Here is a 24,564-nt window from a genome sequence, read left to right as displayed (position 1 = left end):
GCTTTCCATGTCATTCTACTTTGATCCACTCTCTCTAAATGACCACACCACCTCAACAACCCCTCTTCTGCCCTCTGACTAATGCTTTTATTAACTCCACACCTTCTCCTAATTTCCACACTCCGAATTTTCTGCATAATATTTACACCACACATTGCCCTTAGACAGGACATCTCCACTGCCTCCAACCATCTCCTCGCTGCTGCATTTACCACCAAAGCTTCACATCCATATAAGAGTGTTGGTACTACTATACTTTCATACATTCCCTTCTTTGCCTCCATAGATAACGTTTTTTGACTCCACATATACCTCAACGCACCACTCACCTTTTTTCCCTCATCAATTCTATGATTAACCTCATCCTTCATAAATCCATCCGCCGACACGTCAACTCCCAAGTATCTGAAAACATTCACTTCTTCCATACTCCTCCTCCCCAATTTGATATCCAATTTTTCTTTATCTAAATCATTTGATACCCTCATCACCTTACTCTTTTCTATGTTCATTTTCAACTTTCTACCTTTACACACATTCTCAAACTCATCCACTAACCTTTGCAATTTTTCTTTAGAATCTCCCATAAGCACAGTATCATCAGCAAAAAGTAACTGTGTCAATTCCCATTTTGAATTTGATTCCCCATAATTTAATCCCACCCCTCTCCCGAACACCCTAGCATTTACTTCTTTTACAACCCCATCTATAAATATATTAAACAACCATGGTGACATTACACATCCCTGTCTAAGACCTACTTTTACCGGGAAGTATTCTCCCTGTCTTCTACACACCCTAACCTGAGCCTCACTATCCTCATAAAAGCTCTTTACAGCATTTAGTAACTTACTACCTATTCCATAAACTTGCAACATCTGCCACATTGCTCCTCTATCCACTCTATCATATGCCTTTTCTAAATCCATAAATGCAATAAAAACTTCCCTACCTTTATCTAAATACTGTTCACATATATGCTTCAATGTAAACACTTGATCTACACATCCCCTACCCACTCTGAAGCCTCTTTGCTCATCCGCAATTCTACATTCTGTCTTACCTCTAATTCTTTCAATTATAACCCTACCGTATACTTTTCCTGGTATACTCAGTAAACTTATTCCTCTATACTTTTTACAATCTCTTTTGTCCCCTTTCCCTTTATATAAAGGGACTATACATGCTCTCTGCCAATCTCTAGGTACCTTCCCCTCTTTCATACATTTATTAAACAAAAGTACCAACCACTCCAACACTATATCCCCCCCTGCTTTTAACATTTCTGTCATGATCCCATCAGTTCCAGCTGCTTTACCCCCTTTCATTCTACGTAATGCCTCATGTACCTCCACCACACTTACATTCTGCTCTTCTTCACTCCTAAAAGATGGTATACCTCCCTGGCCAGTGCATGAAATTACCGCCTCCCTTTCTTCCTCAACATTTAAAAGTTCCTCAAAATATTCTCGCCATCTACCTAATACCTCCCTCTCCCCATCTACTAACTCCCCTACTCTGTTTTTAACGGACAAATCCATACTTTCCCTAGGCTTTCTTAACTTGTTTAACTCACTCCAAAATTTTTTCTTATTTTCATTAAAATTTCTTGACAGTGCCTCTCCCACTCTTTCATCTGCTGTCCTTTTGCACTCTCTCACCACTCTCTTCACCTTTCTTTTACTCTCCATATACTCTGCTCTTCTTATAACACTTCTGCTTTGTAAAAACCTCTCGTAAGCTACCTTTTTCTCTTTTATCACACCCTTTACTTCATCATTCCACCAATCACTCCTCTTTCCTCCTGCCCCCACCCTCCTATAACCACAAACTTCTGCCCCACATTCCAATACTGCATTTTTAAAACTATTCCAACCCTCTTCAAGCCCCCCACTACTCATCTTTGCACTAGCCCACCTTTCTGCCAATAGTCACTTATATCTCGCCCGAACTTCCTCCTCCCTTAGTTTATACACTTTCACCTCCCTCTTACTTGTTGTTGCCACCTTCCTCTTTTCCCATCTACCTCTTACTCTAACTGTAGCTACAACTAAATAATGATCTGATATATCAGTTGCCCCTCTATAAACATGTACATCCTGGAGCCTACCCATCAACCTTTTATCCACCAATACATAATCTAACAAACTACTTTCATTACGTGCTACATCATACCTTGTATATTTATTTATCCTCTTTTTCATAAAATATGTATTACTTATTACCAAATTTCTTTCTACACATAGCTCAATTAAAGGCTCCCCATTTACATTTACCCCTGGCACCCCAAATTTACCTACTACTCGATCCATAACATTTTTACCCACTTTAGCATTGAAATTCCCAACCACCATTACTCTCACACTTGATTCAAAACTCCCCACGCATTCACTCAACATTTCCCAGAATCTCTCTCTCTCCTCTACACTTCTCTCTTCTCCAGGTGCATACACGCTTACTATAACCCACTTTTCACATCCAATCTTTATTTTACTCCACATAATCCTTGAATTTATGCATTTGTAGTCCCTCTTTTCCTGCCATAGCTTATCCTTCAACATTATTGCTACTCCTTCTTTAGCTCTAACTCTATTTGAAACCCCTGACCTAATCCCATTTATTCCTCTCCATTGAAACTCTCCCACCCCCTTCAACTTTGTTTCACTTAAAGCCAGGACATCCAGTTTCTTCTCATTCATAACATCCACAATCATCTCTTTCTTATCATTTGCACAACATCCACGCACATTCAGACTTCCCACTTTGACAATTTTCTTCTTCTTATTCTTTTTAGTAATCTTTACAGGAAAAGGGGTTACTAGCCCATTGTTCCCGGCATTTTAGTTGACTTTTACAACACGCATGGCTTACGGAGGAAAGATTCTTATTCCACTTCCCCATGGATATAAAAGGAAAAGTAATAAGACCAAGAACTATTAAGATAAAAATCAAAGAAAACTCAGATGAGTGTGTATAAATAAACGTGTACATGTATGTGTAGTGTGACCTAAGTGTAAGTAGAAGTAAGTAAGTAGTATTAGTAACATATATATATTTGCCTATTGATGCTTATTTCTTATATTCATGTTGAATAATCTTATGAGATTTCTTCAATCTTCTTTGCCTCTGCATTGGCCTTTTACAAATACAGATTTTTGTAGGTTGGTAGACAGCAACCACCCAGGGAAGTACTACCGTCCTGCCAGATGACTGTGAAACAAAAACCTGTAACTGTTTTGCATGATGGTAGGATTGCTGGTTTCTTTTTCTGTCTCATAAACACGCTAGATAACAGGGATATCTTGCTACTCCTACTTACACTTTGGTCACACTTCACAGACACGCACATGCATATATATATATATACATACATCTAGGTTTTTCTCCTTTTTCTAAATAGCTCTTGTTCTTTTTTATTTCTTCTATTGTCCATGGGGAAGTGGAAAAGAATCTTTCCTCCGTAAGCCATGCGTGTCGTATGAGGCGACTAAAATGCCGGGAGCAATGGGCTAGTAACCCCTTCTCCTGTATACATTTACTAAAAAAGAGAAGAAGAAAAATTTTATAAAACTGGGATGCTTAAATGTGCGTGGATGTAGTGCGGATGACAAGAAACAGATGATTGCTGATGTTATGAATGAAAAGAAGTTGGATGTCCTGGCTCTAAGCGAAACAAAGCTGAAGGGGGTAGGAGAGTTTCAGTGGGGGGAAATAAATGGGATTAAATCTGGAGTATCTGAGAGAGTTAGAGCAAAGGAAGGGGTAGCAGTAATGTTAAATGATCAGTTATGGAAGGAGAAAAGAGAATATGAATGTGTAAATTCAAGAATTATGTGGATTAAAGTAAAGGTTGGATGCGAGAAGTGGGTCATAATAAGCGTGTATGCACCTGGAGAAGAGAGGAATGCAGAGGAGAGAGAGAGATTTTGGGAGATGTTAAGTGAATGTATAGGAGCCTTTGAACCAAGTGAGAGAGTAATTGTGGTAGGGGACCTGAATGCTAAAGTAGGAGAAACTTTTAGAGAGGGTGTGGTAGGTAAGTTTGGGGTGCCAGGTGTAAATGATAATGGGAGCCCTTTGATTGAACTTTGTATAGAAAGGGGTTTAGTTATAGGTAATACATATTTTAAGAAAAAGAGGATAAATAAGTATACACGATATGATGTAGGGCGAAATGACAGTAGTTTGTTGGATTATGTATTGGTAGATAAAAGACTGTTGAGTAGACTTCAGGATGTACATGTTTATAGAGGGGCCACAGATATATCAGATCACTTTCTAGTTGTAGCTACACTGAGAGTAAAAGGTAGATGGGATACAAGGAGAATAGAAGCATCAGGGAAGAGAGAGGTGAAGGTTTATAAACTAAAAGAGGAGGCAGTTAGGGTAAGATATAAACAGCTATTGGAGGATAGATGGGCTAATGAGAGCATAGGCAATGGGGTCGAAGAGGTATGGGGTAGGTTTAAAAATGTAGTGTTAGAGTGTTCAGCAGAAGTTTGTGGTTACAGGAAAGTGGGTGCAGGAGGGAAGAGGAGCGATTGGTGGAATGATGATGTAAAGAGAGTAGTAAGGGAGAAAAAGTTAGCATATGAGAAGTTTTTACAAAGTAGAAGTGATGCAAGGAGGGAAGAGTATATGGAGAAAAAGAGAGAGGTTAAGAGAGTGGTGAAGCAATGTAAAAAGAGAGCAAATGAGAGAGTGGGTGAGATGTTATCAACAAATTTTGTTGAAAATAAGAAAAAGTTTTGGAGTGAGATTAACAAGTTAAGAAAGCCTAGAGAACAAATGGATTTGTCAGTTAAAAATAGGAGAGGAGAGTTATTAAATGGAGAGTTAGAGGTATTGGGAAGATGGAGGGAATATTTTGAGGAATTGTTAAATGTTGATGAAGATAGGGAAGCTGTGATTTCATGTATAGGGCAAGGAGGAATAACATCTTGTAGGAGTGAGGAAGAGCCAGTTGTGAGTGTGGGGGAAGTTCGTGAGGCAGTAGGTAAAATGAAAGGGGGTAAGGCAGCCGGGATTGATGGGATAAAGATAGAAATGTTAAAAGCAGGTGGGGATATAGTTTTGGAGTGGTTGGTGCAATTATTTAATAAATGTATGGAAGAGGGTAAGGTACCTAGGGATTGGCAGAGAGCATGCATAGTTCCTTTGTATAAAGGCAAAGGGGATAAAAGAGAGTGCAAAAATTATAGGGGGATAAGTCTGTTGAGTGTACCTGGTAAAGTGTATGGTAGAGTTATAATTGAAAGAATTAAGAGTAAGACGGAGAATAGGATAGCAGATGAACAAGGAGGCTTTAGGAAAGGTAGGGGGTGTGTGGACCAGGTGTTTACAGTGAAACATATAAGTGAACAGTATTTAGATAAGGCTAAAGAGGTCTTTGTGGCATTTATGGATTTGGAAAAGGCGTATGACAGGGTGGATAGGGGGGCAATGTGGCAGATGTTGCAAGTGTATGGTGTAGGAGGTAGGTTACTGAAAGCAGTGAAGAGTTTTTACGAGGATAGTGAGGCTCAAGTTAGAGTATGTAGGAAAGAGGGAAATTTTTTCCCAGTAAAAGTAGGCCTTAGACAAGGATGTGTGATGTCACCGTGGTTGTTTAATATATTTATAGATGGGGTTGTAAGAGAAGTAAATGCGAGGGTCTTGGCAAGAGGCGTGGAGTTAAAAGATAAAGAATCACACACAAAGTGGGAGTTGTCACAGCTGCTCTTTGCTGATGACACTGTGCTCTTGGGAGATTCTGAAGAGAAGCTGCAGAGATTGGTGGATGAATTTGGTAGGGTGTGCAAAAGAAGAAAATTAAAGGTGAATACAGGAAAGAGTAAGGTTATGAGGATAACAAAAAGATTAGGTGATGAAAGATTGAATATCAGATTGGAGGGAGAGAGTATGGAGGAGGTGAATGTATTCAGATATTTGGGAGTGGACGTGTCAGCGGATGGGTCTATGAAAGATGAGGTGAATCATAGAATTGATGAGGGAAAAAGAGTGAGTGGTGCACTTAGGAGTCTGTGGAGACAAAGAACTTTGTCCTTGGAGGCAAAGAGGGGAATGTATGAGAGTATAGTTTTACCAAAGCTCTTATATGGGTGTGAAGCGTGGGTGATGAATGTTGCAGCGAGGAGAAGGCTGGAGGCAGTGGAGATGTCATGTCTGAGGGCAATGTGTGGTGTGAATATAATGCAGAGAATTCGTAGTTTGGAAGTTAGGAGGAGGTGCGGGATTACCAAAACTGTTGTCCACAGGGCTGAGGAAGGGTTGTTGAGGTGGTTCGGACATGTAGAGAGAATGGAGCGAAACAGAATGACTTCAAGAGTGTATCAGTCTGTAGTGGAAGGAAGGCGGGGTAGGGGTCGGCCTAGGAAGGGTTGGAGGGAGGGGGTAAAGGAGGTTTTGTGTGCGAGGGGCTTGGACTTCCAGCAGGCATGCGTGAGCGTGTTTGATAGGAGTGAATGGAGACAAATGGTTTTTAATACTTGACGTGCTGTTGGAGTGTGAGCAAAGTAACATTTATGAAGGGATTCAGGGAAACCGGCAGGCCGGACTTGAGTCCTGGAGATGGGAAGTACAGTGCCTGCACTCTGAAGGAGGGGTGTTAATGTTGCAGTTTAAAAACTGTAGTGTAAAGCACCCTTCTGGCAAGACAGTGATGGAGTGAATGATGGTGAAAGTTTTTCTTTTTCGGGCCACCCTGCCTTGGTGGGAATCGGCCAGTGTGATAATAATAATAATAAAAAAAAATAACTCATTAACTTTGTAGATTTATATTATACATTAATATGTTAAAAAGGGCTCCTTGGCATAGCTTTCTCATAATAAAATGTTACTTTTAATATGTTAGTAATCTTGTGCAATGTGCAGCTTAATTTTCTATTTTGCCTTTTGTTAACAGTTAACTGTCACACCAACCAGGTGTTACTGAGCATATTTAAAACCTTCCCTTTCCTGCCATATCTTTCTATCCTTCCTGGGCAAGTTCCTTTCCCATCCCTTCCCCACTGAAGTAGGAATAATAAAAACTATGATTATTTAGTTATAAATACTTATGAGTTATGAAGCTACAACTTAAATTTTTACCTAAATAATGCCAGTCAAAATACTAATTTTGAATTTTTGTTGATAGTATCTGGATGCTTACTTGAATTAAAATGTTTGTTAATTATTTTGAATAGATATTATGCAACCTGCTGTATTTATAAATGTACAGAAGTGGGTTTGGCCTCCCACAGATCACTGTATGCAGGTTTTTATACAGTGCATTTGAAATTACTTTTTTTTTTTTTTTTTTTACAACTTACAGAGAGCTTGGAGACCCGAGTAGAGCATTACATCAAGAGACAACGATTAGATCCTGATATTCTCCAGAAACTTTCAACATGTAATTCCAGCCAAAAAGAACACCTTGAGCAAAGTTGTAGTCAAGTTCAAGAATAAGAAGCTACAGTACTATAATACAGTATATGGTTTTAAATAAATTTATAAAAACAAACTCTTGAAATTATTCCATGTAATAGCATCTTGCCAAACTGGTAAAAAGCTAAATGGGTTTTATGTCCAGCAGCAATTGGGCAGACTTTATGGTTTAAGAAATACACTGGCCAACAAATTCTATATCCAGTTCAGACACCAAATTGGTTGTTTTAAGCTAACTTTGATGTGCTGATCATGAATCTGAACTTTAGTCTCTTGGTGAAATTGTTTACCTTGGGGAGCAAAACTTGTATATTCAAATTTGAATTCATTATTCTAAAATTAGTTAGAAACATTTTTAAACATGAACTGAAACTATTGTTAGTCAGTGTTATTGGAACAGTTTTGAGGGTTTCAGTATTATCGAAGGTTTAGGTAGTATATCAAGAGAAATGGCTAATACTGTATATCACTGTTCCATTAAGTGTAATACTAAACTAAAATTTTAAAGTAGTTTTTATTAATGCAGTATGCAGTCCTCTTTAAGGTGGAGGTACCTTGCAGCTGGTGATAAGCTTGTGATCCAGGAAAGTGGAATTACTCATCCTGTCAGATCAAAGCCCGGTGCCTCCTATCCCCAAGTGGTGTGTGACTTATGGGTTTACCCCTCAAGGATGGTTCCTTGATGCTGGTGAGGGGCTCTTGGTCTAGGGAATTGGATCTGTGCTCCAGTTCCCTGAATTGAGCCTGAATGCCTTCCATCCCCCCACAGGTGCTGTATAATCCCTATGGGTTTAGCTCTCCCCAATGATAATAATCTTATAGGTTAAGCATTTTCCCATGAATATAACTGAAGCTAGGAAAGGGCTTTTGGTCCAAGGAATTGAAGCTATCATCTCCTTCCTCAGAAGAAACCTGATTACCCCAGTACTCCCATTCCTCAGGTGCTGTATGGCTCTTATGGGTTTAGCACTTCCCCATGAATATATGGTAATCTAAAGAGTGTTAAATGAGGTTTATGATTTAGCACATTTTGCGAATGTTATAATTAAGTTGTCCTTTCAAGATGCCAGTGAGGGGCTCTTGGTCCAAGGAATTAAATTTATCCTCCACTTCCTTGGACTGAACTTAAATGTCTCCCATTCCTTTAGCACAATGACCCCTACAGGTTTAGCACTTCCTCATGAATAAAATCAAATAAAAGTTGAAGCCTGGTAAAGGTTAGTCAGACTACAATTTTTTTATTTATACAGTGGACCCCCGCATAACGATCACCTCCAAATGCGACCAATTATGTAAGTGTATTTATGTAAGTGCGTTTGTATGTGTATGTTTGGGGGTCTGAAATGGACTAATCTACTTCACAATATTCCTTATGGGAACAAATTCGGTCAGTACTGGCACCTGAACATACTTCTGGAGTGAAAAAATATCGTTAACCGGGGGTCCACTGTATTTCTTTTATTAATTGTCTTCAAATTATTCAAGATCAATTGAAGGTTGATTTATTATTATTATTATTATAATCAAAAAGAAGCGCTAAGCCACAAGGGCTATACAGCGCTGGTAGGTTGATTTAGAATTTAGAAATACATGTTTGAAGTTTCCATTTTCATACCCTTCAAGGGATGTGTTTTGATGCAACTGAAGTGATTTTGATCTAAGAAATTTGAGTTAACATCCCTTTCCCAGAATTAAACTGATTATCTCCCGTTTCCCAAACTCTGGATGATCTCTTTGGTATCATTATATTAATGGTATACCAATACTAACAAATAAGTAAAGTCAGTAATTAAAACTTCGATCAAGGTCTTAAATCTAACTTTATTTAGGTACAGTTTTACACAGTTTTGGATATTACAAATGTCTTACATAGTAACATTTGTATAAATTACCTTAGCTAACCTAAAAGCCCATGTAACTTATTTCCATTGGGGTTCTTGTAACATGTTCAGCAGCCTATTACACGAAAGTCCGCCACGATTGTTTATAATTAAAACAAGCACAATTGAGTGATTAAATACAAATAAACTGAATAAATCAAATCCATCAAAAAGAATTACATAAGCATGAAAGAGAAAAAAAAAACAATCAGATGAATATGTTACATGAATATAAACTATACCCTCTGTGGCTGCAATTATTACGTATCTCTAATCCTGAAACATTTCGCCTGCACAGTAGGCTTCTTCAGTCAAAAAAAAGGTCATTAATATAATAAGAGACAGTTGAAGAAGCGAATAAATTGACTTAGTGCCATGATTTATTATAACAATTATAATGAAACATTCCGCATCTCTCGACTCATTTGTGATTGCATCAGCGAGCGCTAGTTCCTACCAAGGCTGGGATCAAAATTAGCTCATTTTTCAGGAAGGTACAATTATATAATATATTAATTAACACAGGTTGTGTCATACATGGAAAAGCCCTTAGTTATGCAAAGCATTTCGGGCAGGTTTGAAATTATACTTGGCAGAATAGGTTTATTTAAAGGCTCAATGTAGCATAACTAAAGATCAAAATCCTTTCAAAGAGGGAGAAGTGGGTGTCTCAGTGCTGGTAAAGGGCTCTCGATCCAAAGAATTTGAACTGTCTTCCCCTTGGATCAAACCCTTGTCTTTCATACCTCAGGCTTTGTATGACCCCATACGGATTTAGCGCTTCCTCATAAATATAATGGATAAAATAATCATTAATAATAAAATCAAATTTGTTGAAATAAACAAATTTATAGTAAAATTAGCACTAAAAATGTAGATTGGTTGTGGCGCTGAACTAAAAATGCTTTCATGTAATTTTTCTTAGCATTAGATAGTTTTACCCCTAGTTTAAATCTATCCGAAATGCTATGCATCCTATGGGCTTTAAATTTTTAACGTCTAAATATTTTTTTGGGGGGAAACTAAGCATTATTTTTTATCATTATTAATAAAGTAAGAGATGGTGTACCCAGCCAGGGAAGGAAGGAAGGAGTGCGCAGACGACCCTGGCCCAGGTGGTCGTCAGACGTGACAGAGTCCAACATTCATATTTCTTCAACGTTACCACCCACAAACTTCTAACATGGCGATGGATAACAGAAGTGGAAGTATATTTGGCCTCGTCAATCCGTCGTACGGCGCCTCGGACCCCGGGATGAACGTCCCATGTGAGTTACAAGGAATGATGGATTGACTCGACAAGGAGACACCCTAAGGAAGGTGTCTTAATACAAACTGTTTAACCTATTTATTTATTTATTATTTTATTTTTTATTTATTTTTATTTTCAATTTGAGCACACATACAGAGGTACAAAAAAATACAGATAAGAGCAGCATGCCAAAGCCACTTATACTATGCATAGCATTACGGGCTGGCTTAAAATTAACTTAAGATTAACTAAGCATGATGAAATCAGTGATAAAACATTAATGTAAACAGATTACTATAAAGCACAAGTGAGTATTACAAAGACAGGTCATATGGTTGCATTCAGTCATATGAAGGATTCTGTTAGGTAGTGTATTTAAAAAATAATAAAGTTAGATTCGGTTTTAGGTTTAACATTTATGTGATATAATTGTGAGAAACATTTAAGATATACAATTTATAAGGTTCAGTTATTCAGTATTTATTTGGTTTTGGGTGAGTAAGTGATCTTTGAGAAGAGACTTGAATTTATAAACAGGTAGTGTTTCTTTTATATTTACAGGTAATGAATTCCAGATTTTAGGGCCTTTTATGTGCATTGAGTTTTTGCATAGTGTGAGATGGACACGAGGAACATCAAAGAGTGATCTGTGCCTTGTGTTATGGTCATGTGTTCTGTTGAGGTTGGCAAGGAGATGTTTGAGGGGAGGGTTAATATCAGAGTTAAGTGTTCTATGTATGTAATAGGTGCAGTAATAAGTATGGATGTTTTGTATGGTGAGTAGGTTTAGTGTATTGAATATTGGTGGAGTGTGCTGCCTGTAGTGAGAATTTATCATTCTAACTGCAGCCTTTTGTTGGGTAATTAGTGGTCTGAGATGGTTAATTGTTGTTGAGCCCCATGCACAAATTCCATAGGTGAGATAGGGGTAAATAAGAGAGTGATATAGGGCCAGGAGGGCTGACTGTGGAACATAGTACCGTATCTTCGATAGTATGCCTACAGTCTTGGAAATTTTCTTAGTAATTTGTTGTATATGTGTATGAAATTTGAGTCTATTATCAAGGTGGATTCCTAAGAATTTTCCCTCTGTTAGCTTTGTGATAGGTGATCCGTTTATCATTATGTTAAGAGGGACATCTGTAGCTCTGTTACCAAACCTATCGAGCCAGATTGCCTCTCATTACTTCAGTCATACTATGACCCCTACGGATTTAGCGCTATCCTTCCCTTTAGGAACATAAACCTGCAAATTTGTAGGGACAACTATTTTGTCCAAGGACTACTACACTGATCCAACACCTATATTTCACTCACTCACTCATTTGACCATAAACAGAAATATTAATCTCAATCTTAAAATAATGAATCCTATGATACTCCAATACTGAAACTATGTACTGTGCCAAAAAAAAGCATTCACATTGCTAAACTCACAAACTAGTATTTAGTCACTTAGCCATAATACCAACTTACCTCATAATTTGTAATATTTTAAAATAAAGAATTAAACTAAGTCTCCCCGAAATGCCTAGCCATGCTAGGCGTTCTAGTGGTACACTCTGTAATCATTATTTAACTACATGTACATGTAAACCACACAACAACCAAATTCTGTAAATTCAACATTGTAATCATTATAGAGAATAAACTTTGAATTTGAATATATTGTATCCATCTTTTTATCTGTTGCTAGCACTTTCCTTTCTCTCCTATATGTGCCACTGCTGTATGACCCATGTGGGTTTAGTGCTTAGTTTTGATTGTAATAGTAATATGTACCAGGTATAACAGTTGCTCCTTAAAATAAAATAAAATAAAAAAAAAAATTGCTAAGGTTACAATGTGTGTTAACATTTCATAGTTTGATTGGTACAAAGAAAGCCACTATCAAGCCGAGGCATTTCGGCCAGACTTAACCTAATACTTGTAGATTACTTTTAATAAAACAAATGCAATTTATACAAGAACTTATAAATCATCAGTGAAATCTTCGCCGGGTCACCATCTGGAGTTTACCTGGAGAGAGTTCCGGGGGTCAACGCCCCCGCGGCCCGGTCTGAGACCAGGCCTCCTGGTGGATCAGAGCCTGATCAACCAGGCTGTTGCTGCTGGCTGCACGCAAACCAACATACGAGCCACAGCCCGGCTGATCCGGAACTGACTTTAGGTGCTTGTCCAGTGCCAGCTTGAAGACTGCCAGGGGTCTGTTGGTAATCCCCCTTATGTGTGCTGGGAGGCAGTTGAACAGTCTCGGGCCCCTGACACTTATTGTATGGTCTCTTAACGTGCTAGTGACACCCCTGCTTTTCATTGGGGGGATGGTGCATCGTCTGCCAAGTCTTTTGCTTTCGTAGTGGGTGATTTTCGTGTGCAAGTTCGGTACTAGTCCCTCTAGGATTTTCCAGGTGTATATAATCATGTATCTCTCCCTCCTGCGTTCCAGGGAATACAGGTTTAGGAACCTCAAGCGCTCCCAATAATTGAGGTGTTTTATCTCCGTTATGCGCGCCGTGAAAGTTCTCTGTACATTTTCTAGGTCGGCAATTTCACCTGCCTTGAAAGGTGCTGTTAGTGTGCAGCAATATTCCAGCCTAGATAGAACAAGTGACCTGAAGAGTGTCATCATGGGCTTGGCCTCCCTAGTTTTGAAGGTTCTCATTATCCATCCTGTCATTTTTCTAGCAGATGCGATTGATACAATGTTATGGTCCTTGAAGGTGAGATCCTCCGACATGATCACTCCCAGGTCTTTGACGTTGGTGTTTCGCTCTATTTTGTGGCCAGAATTTGTTTTGTACTCTGATGAAGATTTAATTTCCTCATGTTTACCATATCTGAGTAATTGAAATTTCTCATCGTTGAACTTCATATTGTTTTCTGCAGCCCACTGAAAGATTTGGTTGATGTCTGCCTGGAGCTTTGCAGTGTCTGCAATGGAAGACACTGTCATGCAGATTCGGGTGTCATCTGCAAAGGAAGACACGGTGCTGTGGCTGACATCCTTGTCTATGTCGGATATAAGGATGAGGAACAAGATGGGAGCGAGTACTGTGCCTTGTGGAACAGAGCTTTTCACCGTAGCTGCCTCGGACTTTACTCTGTTGACGACTACTCTGTGTTCTGTTAGTGAGGAAATTATAGATCCATCGACCGACTTTTCCTGTTATTCCTTTAGCACGCATTTTGTGCGCTATTACGCCATGGTCACACTTGTCGAAGGCTTTTGCAAAGTCTGTATATATTACATCTGCATTCTTTTTGTCTTCTAGTGCATTTAGGAGAAGACCCGGGCCGGAAGTACCGGCAAATTCCTAATGAATGAATGAATCTGTGGAATCTGCCCCAATGGCCGATGTATTAATAAAATAAAAATAAAAATAAAAATAAACCATGCTCCAACAAGAGAAAATCAATATAGCATGTTTTGACCAGCAAGTAGCAGTTCATAGCTATTGCGGATCAGACATCCTACCTCTACCATAGTCTTCATCTTTACTGTGCAGCGCCAAATGTCCCAGTGGATTTAACAGTTTCCTGTACTTTGTTCAACTTTGCATGACAACCTGGCATGTGAAATTATATAATTTTTTTTTATGTTTTATGTTTTAAAAAATTAAGACGTGCTCTATTATATAGTTAGTATGTTATTTAAAGAGTTGTCAATTACAGGCTTCCACTACATGTATAACCAACACAGTGACAGGCACTGGTAAATTGATAATTCCAGCATTATGGTTTTCAAAATGATTGCATAATAATACAGTATATAAATTTTATCCCATAGTAATATTTATTACCATACTTATAAATTTATACTTCCAATGAATACTTACCATCAAATTTGATATCTCGTTGGTTGAAAACGTTGACAGTATTATGGAGCAAACTGTTGAATTTTGGACTCATTAGCTCAATAGTCACATTTAGCTGGACCAAATTCATGGATTAGCATCTAATTATGCTTTCAATTTTCATATTCGGTATCAATCTTGAGTATTTATTACTAAATACAGTACAGTAGTATATGAAAATTATTATTTTGAGAAAAATAGTTCTATTAAAACCACATTTGTTATTTATTATAAAGATTTTGGTATACAGTTCTAGACATGTACAGTATCTCATAATATACTAAACAGAACAGTTTTCTGCCTACTGGACTAATAGGTGTGATGTGTATTTGTTTCAGTAACATCAAATCCGGGACTGTCTCAGCTGTCACCATATTTAAATTTCGACCCTGCCTACCTACAAACAACTCAACCAGAATTTATTGCATTAGAAGGGGCTTCACAGAAGCGGGGACGTTTTGAACTTGCCTTCTCACAGATTGGAGGTTAGTTTAACTTTTATTAAATTTTTTGCATATGCATGCTGTACATTGCACATTATTTGTAGTTACAGGAGCAGGGCTATACTTATGGTATACTGTATATAACATTTTCATTGTTTATCATAATTGTTGATAATTTTCACAGGTTATAGCACATAACTTCTCTTGGATTACATTAAAGTATGTACATATTTTATCTCTGCTACTCTCATGAAATAATATACTGTATCTACTGCTGTTGAAAAAGTCTCCTAATAATAATTTTTTTTTTTTTACCAACTTGGCCATAGGTGATACATCTGTGACCAGTCAGTTCATAGATTGATTATGGGTTATGAGAGTTGAATGGTAGTGGGTGGGGTTGAGGTATAATCCTTAACCCTTTGACTGTCGTGGCCGTATATATACATCTTACGAGGTACCGTGTTTGACGTATATATACTCATAAATTCTAGCGGCTTCAAATCAAGCAGGAGAAAGCTGGTAGGCCCACATGTGAGAGAATGGGTCTGTGTGGTCAGTGTGCACCATATAAAAAAACCCTGGAGCACGCAGTGCTTAATGAGAAAAAAAAACTCCGACTTTGTGGTCTATTTTCTTATAGTATTTATGGTTGTATTCTCGTTTTCTTGGTCTCATTTGATAGAATGGAAAATATATTATAGAAATAGAGGTAATTTTGATTGATTTTACTATAAAAGGATCCTGGAAATGGAGCTCAAAGTACGGGAAATGTTTGATTTTTGCTGATGTTCAAAAGTAAACAAATGATGTCATTGTCCAATAAATGTCCAACTAGCCATTCTGATATGCAGTCATGAATGGGTTGATGTTATTTATACAATTATTACAGTATTGCAGTAGTCTGCATAACAGTAAATCTTCTATTTTTGTTTGAATAAAAATTCAAAATAGAAAGCAAGAGTAATATCACAAGGGCCTGGAGACATGACTGATGAACAAAGAAAATGTTATTTTAGAGCCAGGAATGTCTGAATTGTTCATTCTGGTCCTTATTTTGAAATCGTCATATTTTTTAATTTTCGTGAAATTGGCCAAATTGCAAATTTCTGACCACGTTATTGGGTAGTTGAAATCAGTAAATGGGCAGTTTCTTGTACTCAATCGATAGAAAAATGGAGTTCTAAAGAAATAGCTATGAGTTTGGTTGACTGGAACAATGGAATTATCCAAAAATAGGGCTCAAAGTGGGTGAAAGCGCCGATTTGTAAATATCGCCGAGGTCGCTAACTTCGCAAGAGCACAATTCCATCAGTTTTCCATCAAATTTCGTTTTTTTGGTGTCATTACAATTGGGGAAAAGATTCTCTTATCATTTCATAAGAATTTTTTTTTTTTTTTTTTTTTTTTTTTTTTTTAAATTTTGTGACACCAGGAGACACCTCAGGATTGGGGGTTGTGACAGTCAAGGGGTTAATGGAACTAATTTAAACTGATCACCTTTTTTTAACACAGCCCTCTCCCACCAAGGTGCAGTGACCTGAAAAAAGAAATGCATTCACCATCACTCATTCAATAGCTGTCTTGCCAGAAGTGCACAGACATCACAATTCAAATTACCCCTCATCATTGCCACCCCTTCAGAGTGCAGGCACTTATTTCCACCTCCATCTGACTGATAATACAATACATGTATATTTATGTACAGTATTTGAGAATAGGTGTATGAACATATGGCTCTTTCAAGGATATGGTACATCACAGAATAGAGGAGGGAAAGAAAGTTGTGGGAATATTCCCCTCAAGGAAGGTTCGTTGATGCTGGTGAGGGGCTCTTGATCTAGGGAAATGGATCTATACTCCAGTTCCCTGAATTGAGCCTGGATACCTTTCATCTCCTTCCTCTACAGGTGTTGTATAATACCTATGGGTTTAGTGCCCCCCCCCCCCCCCCCCCCCCCCCGATTATAATAATGTGGGAATATTATAGTTAGCAGAAATGGGAGTTCATCAGTTACAGTACTGAGATTTTATCAGAGTAGTCATTAAGTATAACTTGGAGACATGGAACGTCTTGACTGAGATAAGTGTGGTGTGAATATTATGCCACATGAAAGGTGGTTTGATGATGTAGAAAGAATTTGGCATGTAAATCTTGGGGTAGATGAAAAGTAGTCTTAAGTAGATATTGTTGAAAGGATTGGTGGAAGGATGGGAATGGGATGGTGATACAGTTTGATCATTAACAATTATGTTCAGGTGTGCAAGATTTGAATGAGAGGAGAGGGGTCTGTGGAAATGACATGCTTTTTGAAATTGAGAAGGATTATCTTCGAAGGTATTTTGGAAAAGTGACAAACTAGATGTAATTTTTGGAATTTGTGAATAAGGGGGTGATGGTATAACATTTCTAAAGAGTCAGCTAGAATGACTGACTGTGAATGTTTCTTCTTTGGATCATCTAGCTTATGTGGGAAAAGTCAGAGTTAAAACAAAATTTATAACTAAGTGTTTTCCAAAACCCCTTCCAAAAACCCCTTGTAAAAAGCTGTTGGAGTGCAAGCAGGGTAATATTTTTTTTGAAGGGATTCAGGGAAACTGGTTAGCCGGACTCGAGTCCTGGAGGTGGGAAGTACAATGCCTGCATTTAAAGGAGAGGTTTGGGATGTTGACTGTTGTGACATTTAAACTGTCATACCTGGGCACCTCTGCAAAGATTTTTTTTTTTTTGTTACCCTGGCTTGGTGGGAGATGGCCATTGTGTTAAATGATAAAAAAAAAAAATTTTTTTGTTAATGAAGTATGGTTCTCTCAAAGCAGGAACACTATACAGCTCCTGTGATATTGATATTGTACACAAACAACCAATGGTTCGATTTGGATGATTTACAATGGTCCAAATCGGACTGAAACATCGTAGTAAGCTCCTCTCTCCTATGTGCAGGTTATTTGTGTATTGTTCCAGTCATGGTATTGTGCCTTTTTGTTATTTATATATTGATATTATGGTTTTCAATGCATCATTTTGCTTTAAGGATCATGCTTGCTTGGAGCTGGTCTTGGCGGAGCACAAGGGCTGTATGGGGGCATCCAGGAGACAGCGTTGGCAGGTCACACAGGCAAAATCAGACGCACACAGTAAGTTCCAAGAGAAATCTAATAAGAATTTGCTTAGGCTGGTTGGTCTTGGCTGAAATGGTAAGCAGTTAAGTATGTAGTTTAAGAGTTATACTGTAATTTAGTAATGTAGTACAGTATGTTAAATTAGTTTTAATGGATTTTGGATGTAATGAACATCTGTTGTCCAGACAAAGTATGGATACAGTGGACAAAATTTATTAAATCCAGAATTGCCCATTATTGTTATGGTCTACTGGGTAAATTGATTTTAGATCTTACAGAATTCATTAAATCAAGAATCTTCAGTTGTTACATCATGGAACAACAACCTCATCATTTGGATTTAGCAAACAATGGACATTACTGGACACCCTTTCCTTCCAACAATCCATTAATTTAAGGTTTCACTGTACTTTAGCAGTGTTGTATAACCCTGGTGGGTTTAGCACTTAGTTTTGATTTTACAGTGATACCTCGCATATCCAGCCTGCCATTATCCGAACCTCGCCAATATCTGAGCAGGCCCTGGGAAAGGGCAAAATTTTAAAATTACGTATTACCGAAACATCCGAACAGCCGTTAGGATGCACAGAAGGCTGAATCAAACTTGGTGCACACTTTAGTGTACTGGTTGGCCAAAACGTGCCGAAAGAAAAGTGATGGCGAAGCCACAGAGCTTAGAACTCGATCAGTGGTAGTGGTATGATGGTTCATGATGCTGACATGCAGGACTGGCTAGTGTGACGAAGACAACCTTGGTGTGCAATCTCTGACGGATGCAGAGATTGCAGGATCAGTGTTGCGTCTGGAACATTCCGAGAGCGATGACAACGACCCAATACCTCCAAGACCAAAATCGTCAGCAGCAAAGGCAGGCGCCGAAACACTTTTGGAGTATTTGGAGCATTCACAGTCCATTTGAAAAGTTATGGTCCTGTGGTCTGTGAAATCCAGGAGGCTGTTATTCGAGCCCAGAGTGTCTGGTCCCACTGCCAGATGACGTTGGACTCATTTTTTAAACCTACAGTGCTGTCACCGATGGTGATATGATGAGGTATGGATGGCAATATGACGGTACAAATGCGCATTTTCCCCCCCTCATGTATCCGGAAACTCAGTGTTTCCAAACCGGTCTCCACCCATACAGTTCAGATATAAGAGGTATCACTGTAATGATAATTCACTCTACTTTGTAATGGCATGATTATATATTCATATTAAGGTAATATTTAGTGAAGGGATTCAGGGGAACTGATTATTTTCGTATAGTCGGACTTGAGTCCTGGAAATGGGAAGTACAATGCCTGCACTTTAAAGGAGGGGTTTGGGATATTGGCAGTTTGGAGGGATATGTTGTGTATCTTTATACGTATATGCTTCTAAACTGTTGTATTCTGAGCACCTCTGCAAAAACAGTGATAATGTGTGAGTGTGGTGAAAGTGTTGAATGATGATGAAAGTATTTTCTTTTTGGGGATTTTCTTTCTTTTTTGGGTCACCCTGCCTTGGTGGGAGAGGGCCGACTTGTTGGAAAAAAAAAAAAAAAAATTAAGGAGATGCCCAGCGGTGGTACCATTTTTGCTTCAAGTTTCTGAGAAGACTTCTTCACATTGACTTTAAGTCAAAATGGATAAACCTTTATCTGATTATATATAATCACCAACCAAACATCTTTTGTTGGAAAAATTATACATATTCAAAAACAATCACAAGGTATTATTTTCTCAAAAGATTGATACTGTAAATAATATTTAGCAATGGATCAGTAGACCAGAATCAGGTACTAGTTAGTACCTTTTTTTTATGTGCAAAAAACTATTTCTTCTTTCATTAATATTTTTAAATTGGTAAACCTTTGATAAAGGTATTGCTTTATTAGCTACAAAATATAATTACATATAGTAGTATGTATTTTTCATATCAATGATCCATCATCTATGACTCAACTCTTCAAGGTAGGTAGGTGCCATGGTGCTTGTAAAGGGCTCTTGATCCAGGGACTTGGGTGAGATCTCCATTTCCTTGGATCAGATTTAATTGCCTCCCATTCCTTAGGCACTGCATGACCCATTCAGGTTTAGTTCTTCCCCATAATTGTAATATCAACTTTCAGAGTATCCAGTCCAGTATTTTCCTCATTGATACCAGTATTCTCCAGAATTTATGGGCGTTTTATAAAAAAATATGAAATCTAGTCAAGAATCCAGTCCCAGTTATCAATGTACTTTAGCATCGAACTTGTTTTGACTCCACACAGGACTCTCTTGTTTAGCTCTACTGCGATCCATTACATCACTGGCAGTGACGACTGCAATATGATCCTGTATAGTTAATCAAAACAAATTTTTTGTCACAGTACCTGGTATCTGTATATGCTACTAAAAGATTGGCTAGTTCTGGGTAATGACCTTAACAGACTATAGGACAGTAGTCCTGTGAGCAAGTTTGTAGCTTGTGAATACTTTCTTTAGTAGAATATTCTCGCTAGAGGCAAATGTCGCCCATCTGTATTTTGCATTAATGAAATTTATTTAGGATTGTTATTGAAAGTGTACTTAAAGAAATTTACAAGAGTTCACACTAAACTATGAATGGTCCATGACCATCATTATGTTTATGAACAATGTGGTTTTACAGATATTCAGATAAAAAAAGTTCAGAATTACTGTACGTATTTAAAATTTGTGTGACAAGTCTGATGGACATATCTAAGCTTGTCTTGCATCTACTCTTTTATTCGTACAGTTGTTGTCTTTATTTCAGAGCTAATACAGGAGGCCCTCCACATTCATGAGGGCTAGGGGATCAAGAACCTTGCAAATCTTGAAAATTTGCAAATGTTTGGTGCGCAAATATGTAGGGAAATGTAATAATGGCATTTACTTAACCTAACAATACTGCTTCCTTAACCTATTGAACCACGAACAATCATAAAATACGTACATGAAAACATTGTAAAATATAGAAATCCACACAATGCTGATTCCATTTTAGAAATTGCACTGTGTCTTACTTGTGACACTTGCTTCGCTGAGGGAAGAGCAGTAGATGCTAGTGCCACCCTTATCTTCGCCTCATTTTTTCTTGATAGAGCACACTGTGCTTTTGTTTACATTAAATAATTTTCCAGTGGCAGATTTGCTCAAATAACCTGCCCTACACTTGTCTAGCAGTTTCACCTTCTAATCCAGATTCGTGACTTTCTTTCAGCTCTTAGGGGTTGGCTCATCAGTAGTGGTTGCTGCTCGCTTGGGGGGCCATACTTGCACCACCACACAAACACATGTACGGTAGGACAAACAGTAACTGGACACTACCGACACAAACAGTAACTGGACACTACCGACACAAACAGTAACTGGACAATGAGTGAGTGGCAGGCTGCCATTGAGGGGGTAAGAGGGAGGGTAGTAGGGACGCAGCAGGAAGCATTTTCCCGTACTTTTTTCCCGCATTTGTTTGGTACATATGATTGGGCAGCTGGGCATTCACAGATGTTCGAAGCTCGCGAAAGTGGAACTCAAGAAAGTGGAGGGTTAGCCGTACTATATCATCAGTGTTCCAAACTTCATGGGGTTGCGTTCCTTGAAGTACATGTACTGACAAATGTATAAGCTATGCATACCACTGTGCTGTCCATGTAATAACTTTTGCCTCAGATTTGGGCTCCTTTTGTGTTTCAGAGGCCATATATCTTGAGATGTTGCTCAAATTTCATTAATATTGACTTTGGTAAAAATGTTCATTAAAAAAGAATTTGGCCATAGGAAACCCACTGAGCTCATTTACTGTGAAATCCTATGGTTTTCATTTCGAGTCATTCATCAAGCCAAAACAAATTAAGCACTGCCAGTAATAACATTAAATAATATAAAGTTGCCATGACACTTATCAAAACTGTCTGGCAAATAGCCTGATAAAAGCTTATATATGTTTGTCCATATTTATGACACTGTATTTACATGGTATAGTGAGGTTTTGTGCTGAAGGCTTCTTACCCCTCAAGGGAGGTTCCTCGACACTGTTGAGGGGTTCTTGATCTAGGGAATTGGATCTGTGCTCCGGTTCCCTCAATTGAGCCTAAATACTCTCCCCCCCCCCCCACCACCACCACACATGCACTGTATAATCCTACGGGTTTAGCGCTTCCCCATATTATAATAATAATAATGAAGGCTTTGTAATATAACTGTCCCTGGTCATGTTGACATACTGGGCAATGAACAGGCAGACACTGCTGCGCGGTCAGCAGTACATGACCTCCCAGTTTTATATAGAGGTGTTCCATTCTCAGACTATTTTGCTGAAATTGCTACCTACCTTCACACCCGTTGGCAACAGCATTGGTTTGATCTACTACAAAACAAATTATAGTATTCTGTTAAACCAAGTATAGGTTTATGGCCATCATCTTGTCATCATTGTCAAGGTTGGGAGACTACTCTCTCCTGTCTTCGCATCGGCCACACTCTTCTTGCTCACGGGTATCTCATGGAGAGATGCCCTGTTCCACACTATGAGAATTGTCAGATTCCAGTTTCTGTTAGCCATATTCTATTGGACTGCCCACTCCTCTTATCAACGAGCATGCAGAATTTACCTCCACCGTCATCACTGCTCTACTGCCCTTACTTTACCTTCCCTGCTTGCTGATGGACCCACCTTTAACCCAGACTCTCTTGTTGACTTTTGACAGCAACTGATTTACTACACAATCTATGATGATGCCTCTAGCACTCCTCACAGCCCTTTCTATCTCAATCTCTTGCTACCCTCTACCCCTGCACTATCCACTGCCCCACTGCACTCCATAACCTAATAATAATCCCTCTCCCTCTTGCTGTCCAATACCCCTGCACCCTTCCCTGCCCTACTGTGCTGTATGACCCTTGTAGGTTTAGCACTTCTTTTTTATTATAATTCTTAATATAATTGATACTGTATATTCAGTTTTGTACATTTGAAGACTTCAGGATTTAACATTACTGTTTTTTTGTACAAGCTTTGATGCTAAAATTTGTAACTATTTCTCATGTAAGTAGTTTCATGAATCCAGAAATTGCTAATGAAATTTTTTTTATTTGCAGGTTGCTAAATTATCTGATGAAGCGTGGGTCTGCCTCTGCTAATACTCTTGGAGTTATTGCATTTATGTACTCTGGCTTGGGATGCCTCTTGTACTATGCCCGTGGCAGCCATGAGGATGAAATAAACACTGTGGGGGCTGCAACCATGACAGGACTCCTCTATAAATCAACTGCTGGCATGAGAAAGTGTGCTATGGGAGGACTAATTGGACTAGGCATATCTGCTGCATACATTGCCTTTTCATCACGGGACAAACTGAAGGATCAGTATACACATAGATTTTAATAGGTAATGCTTTAGTTTCCAGCCGAATGTGAAAATTTGTGCTTTGACTTTAAATGAATCGGTATCAGTAAGGAATGACTGAAACCAAACATGAAAATATTGTAAATGTAAAGTAAAAAATTATCAACAAATGTTATCTTTCCCATAATGTGTATCTTGCATGAAATATAACAGTAACATCATCATAATTATATTTGTCTTTTATTTTGAGGTATATTTGAGGCTGATCTTCACTTTATTTTTTGCCTTGTGTAGCAAAGCACGCTACTTAAAATAGGACAGAAGAAAAATAATTTCCTCATTTATCGAAAGGAAGTTTATTTTTAAACGAGGTTTTCTCTATTAAAGTTGGTGAAGCATACACTTTAAAGATGGATACTTTCTCAAAGAAAGGTTTCCTACTCGTAAATAATGTGAAGGGTTTAACGCAAGAACATTTACCATTAGGTCTATCAGTCATGTAGTGAACATCTTTTGGCAATGTGTGTAGTGCAACTCGGGTGACAACAGATCAAAATTGCTGTGAAGATGCAGAGTAAATTTGCTTGTTTTGGTCTTCAGATAACCATGGATAATCTTTTATGGACTAAACTTCAAAAAAGTATTATGTATTTAGGAATTTTGGAGAATTATTGAATGCTATTTTCTTGAATTATGTATTATTTCTGTAAATAATGACAAGAACTTTTTATATACAAATAATGTAATAAAAAAATAGTAAAACATATTTTTCTTTTATTGAAATCTAGCACCATGAAATCCATAGGTTACTTGATAAAGAAGTTTATCTAAGCATTTATGTAACTGTTGTACGCTTTCCAAATTTAAAGCTGAACTAGGAGCACATTGGGAAAAGGGGGGCTCATATAAATACATCCAAATATACTGACTGCTTGCATTGGCTAAATCCTTCAGTAGGGGTGCCTGGGCACCCCTCAAAGAAGGTTCCTTTATGCTGGTGACCTCTTCAAGGGGGGCTCCTTGGCGTGGTGAAGAGGCTCTTGGTCTGAGGAACTAGACCTGTCGGTCTACTTCCTCAGACCGAACCTAATTACCCCCCAATCCCCCGTTCCCTATCCCATCCTCCCCTTTTTCCTTTCCTCCTCCTCCTCCCCACCCCTCCCTTTTGCCCTTCCTTTTTTTTTTTTTTTTCCCCACAGGCACGCTAGTTCCTAGGTAGGGGAAAGGGTACCGGGGTCCATCCCATTCCGTTGAGG

The 24,564-nt window shown here is 38.3% G+C and overlaps 2 protein-coding genes across 5 annotated transcripts in view; both read left to right on the top strand.

Annotated features, from left to right (window-relative positions):
• Positions 1-7,501, top strand: part of LOC128692501 (tRNA pseudouridine(38/39) synthase) — a 29,561-nt gene extending 22,060 nt beyond the window's left edge. For all 4 annotated transcript variants that reach the window (XM_070089959.1, XM_070089958.1, XM_070089956.1 and 1 more), the window contains exon 10: positions 7,313-7,501. In XM_070089959.1, the coding sequence (XP_069946060.1) occupies positions 7,313-7,446 (134 nt within the window). In that variant the 3' untranslated portion in view covers positions 7,447-7,501. The remainder of the gene's footprint in view (positions 1-7,312) is intronic.
• Positions 7,502-10,378: 2,877 nt separating this feature from the next.
• Positions 10,379-24,072, top strand: Tim23 (translocase of inner mitochondrial membrane 23). Its single transcript, XM_053781993.2, has 4 exons — positions 10,379-10,573; positions 14,750-14,896; positions 17,890-17,992; positions 23,062-24,072. Exons 1-4 carry the CDS (start codon positions 10,489-10,491, stop codon positions 23,345-23,347), a joined length of 621 nt encoding a protein of 206 aa, XP_053637968.1. The 5' UTR covers positions 10,379-10,488; the 3' UTR covers positions 23,348-24,072.
• Positions 24,073-24,564: the final 492 nt, after the last annotated feature.

This window comes from Cherax quadricarinatus, chromosome 30 (assembly GCF_038502225.1).
Source record: "Cherax quadricarinatus isolate ZL_2023a chromosome 30, ASM3850222v1, whole genome shotgun sequence".
Taxonomy (NCBI): Eukaryota; Metazoa; Arthropoda; class Malacostraca; order Decapoda; family Parastacidae; genus Cherax; species Cherax quadricarinatus.
Note: the sequence above shows the minus strand (reverse complement) of the source record. Positions and strands in the feature narration are given on the sequence as shown.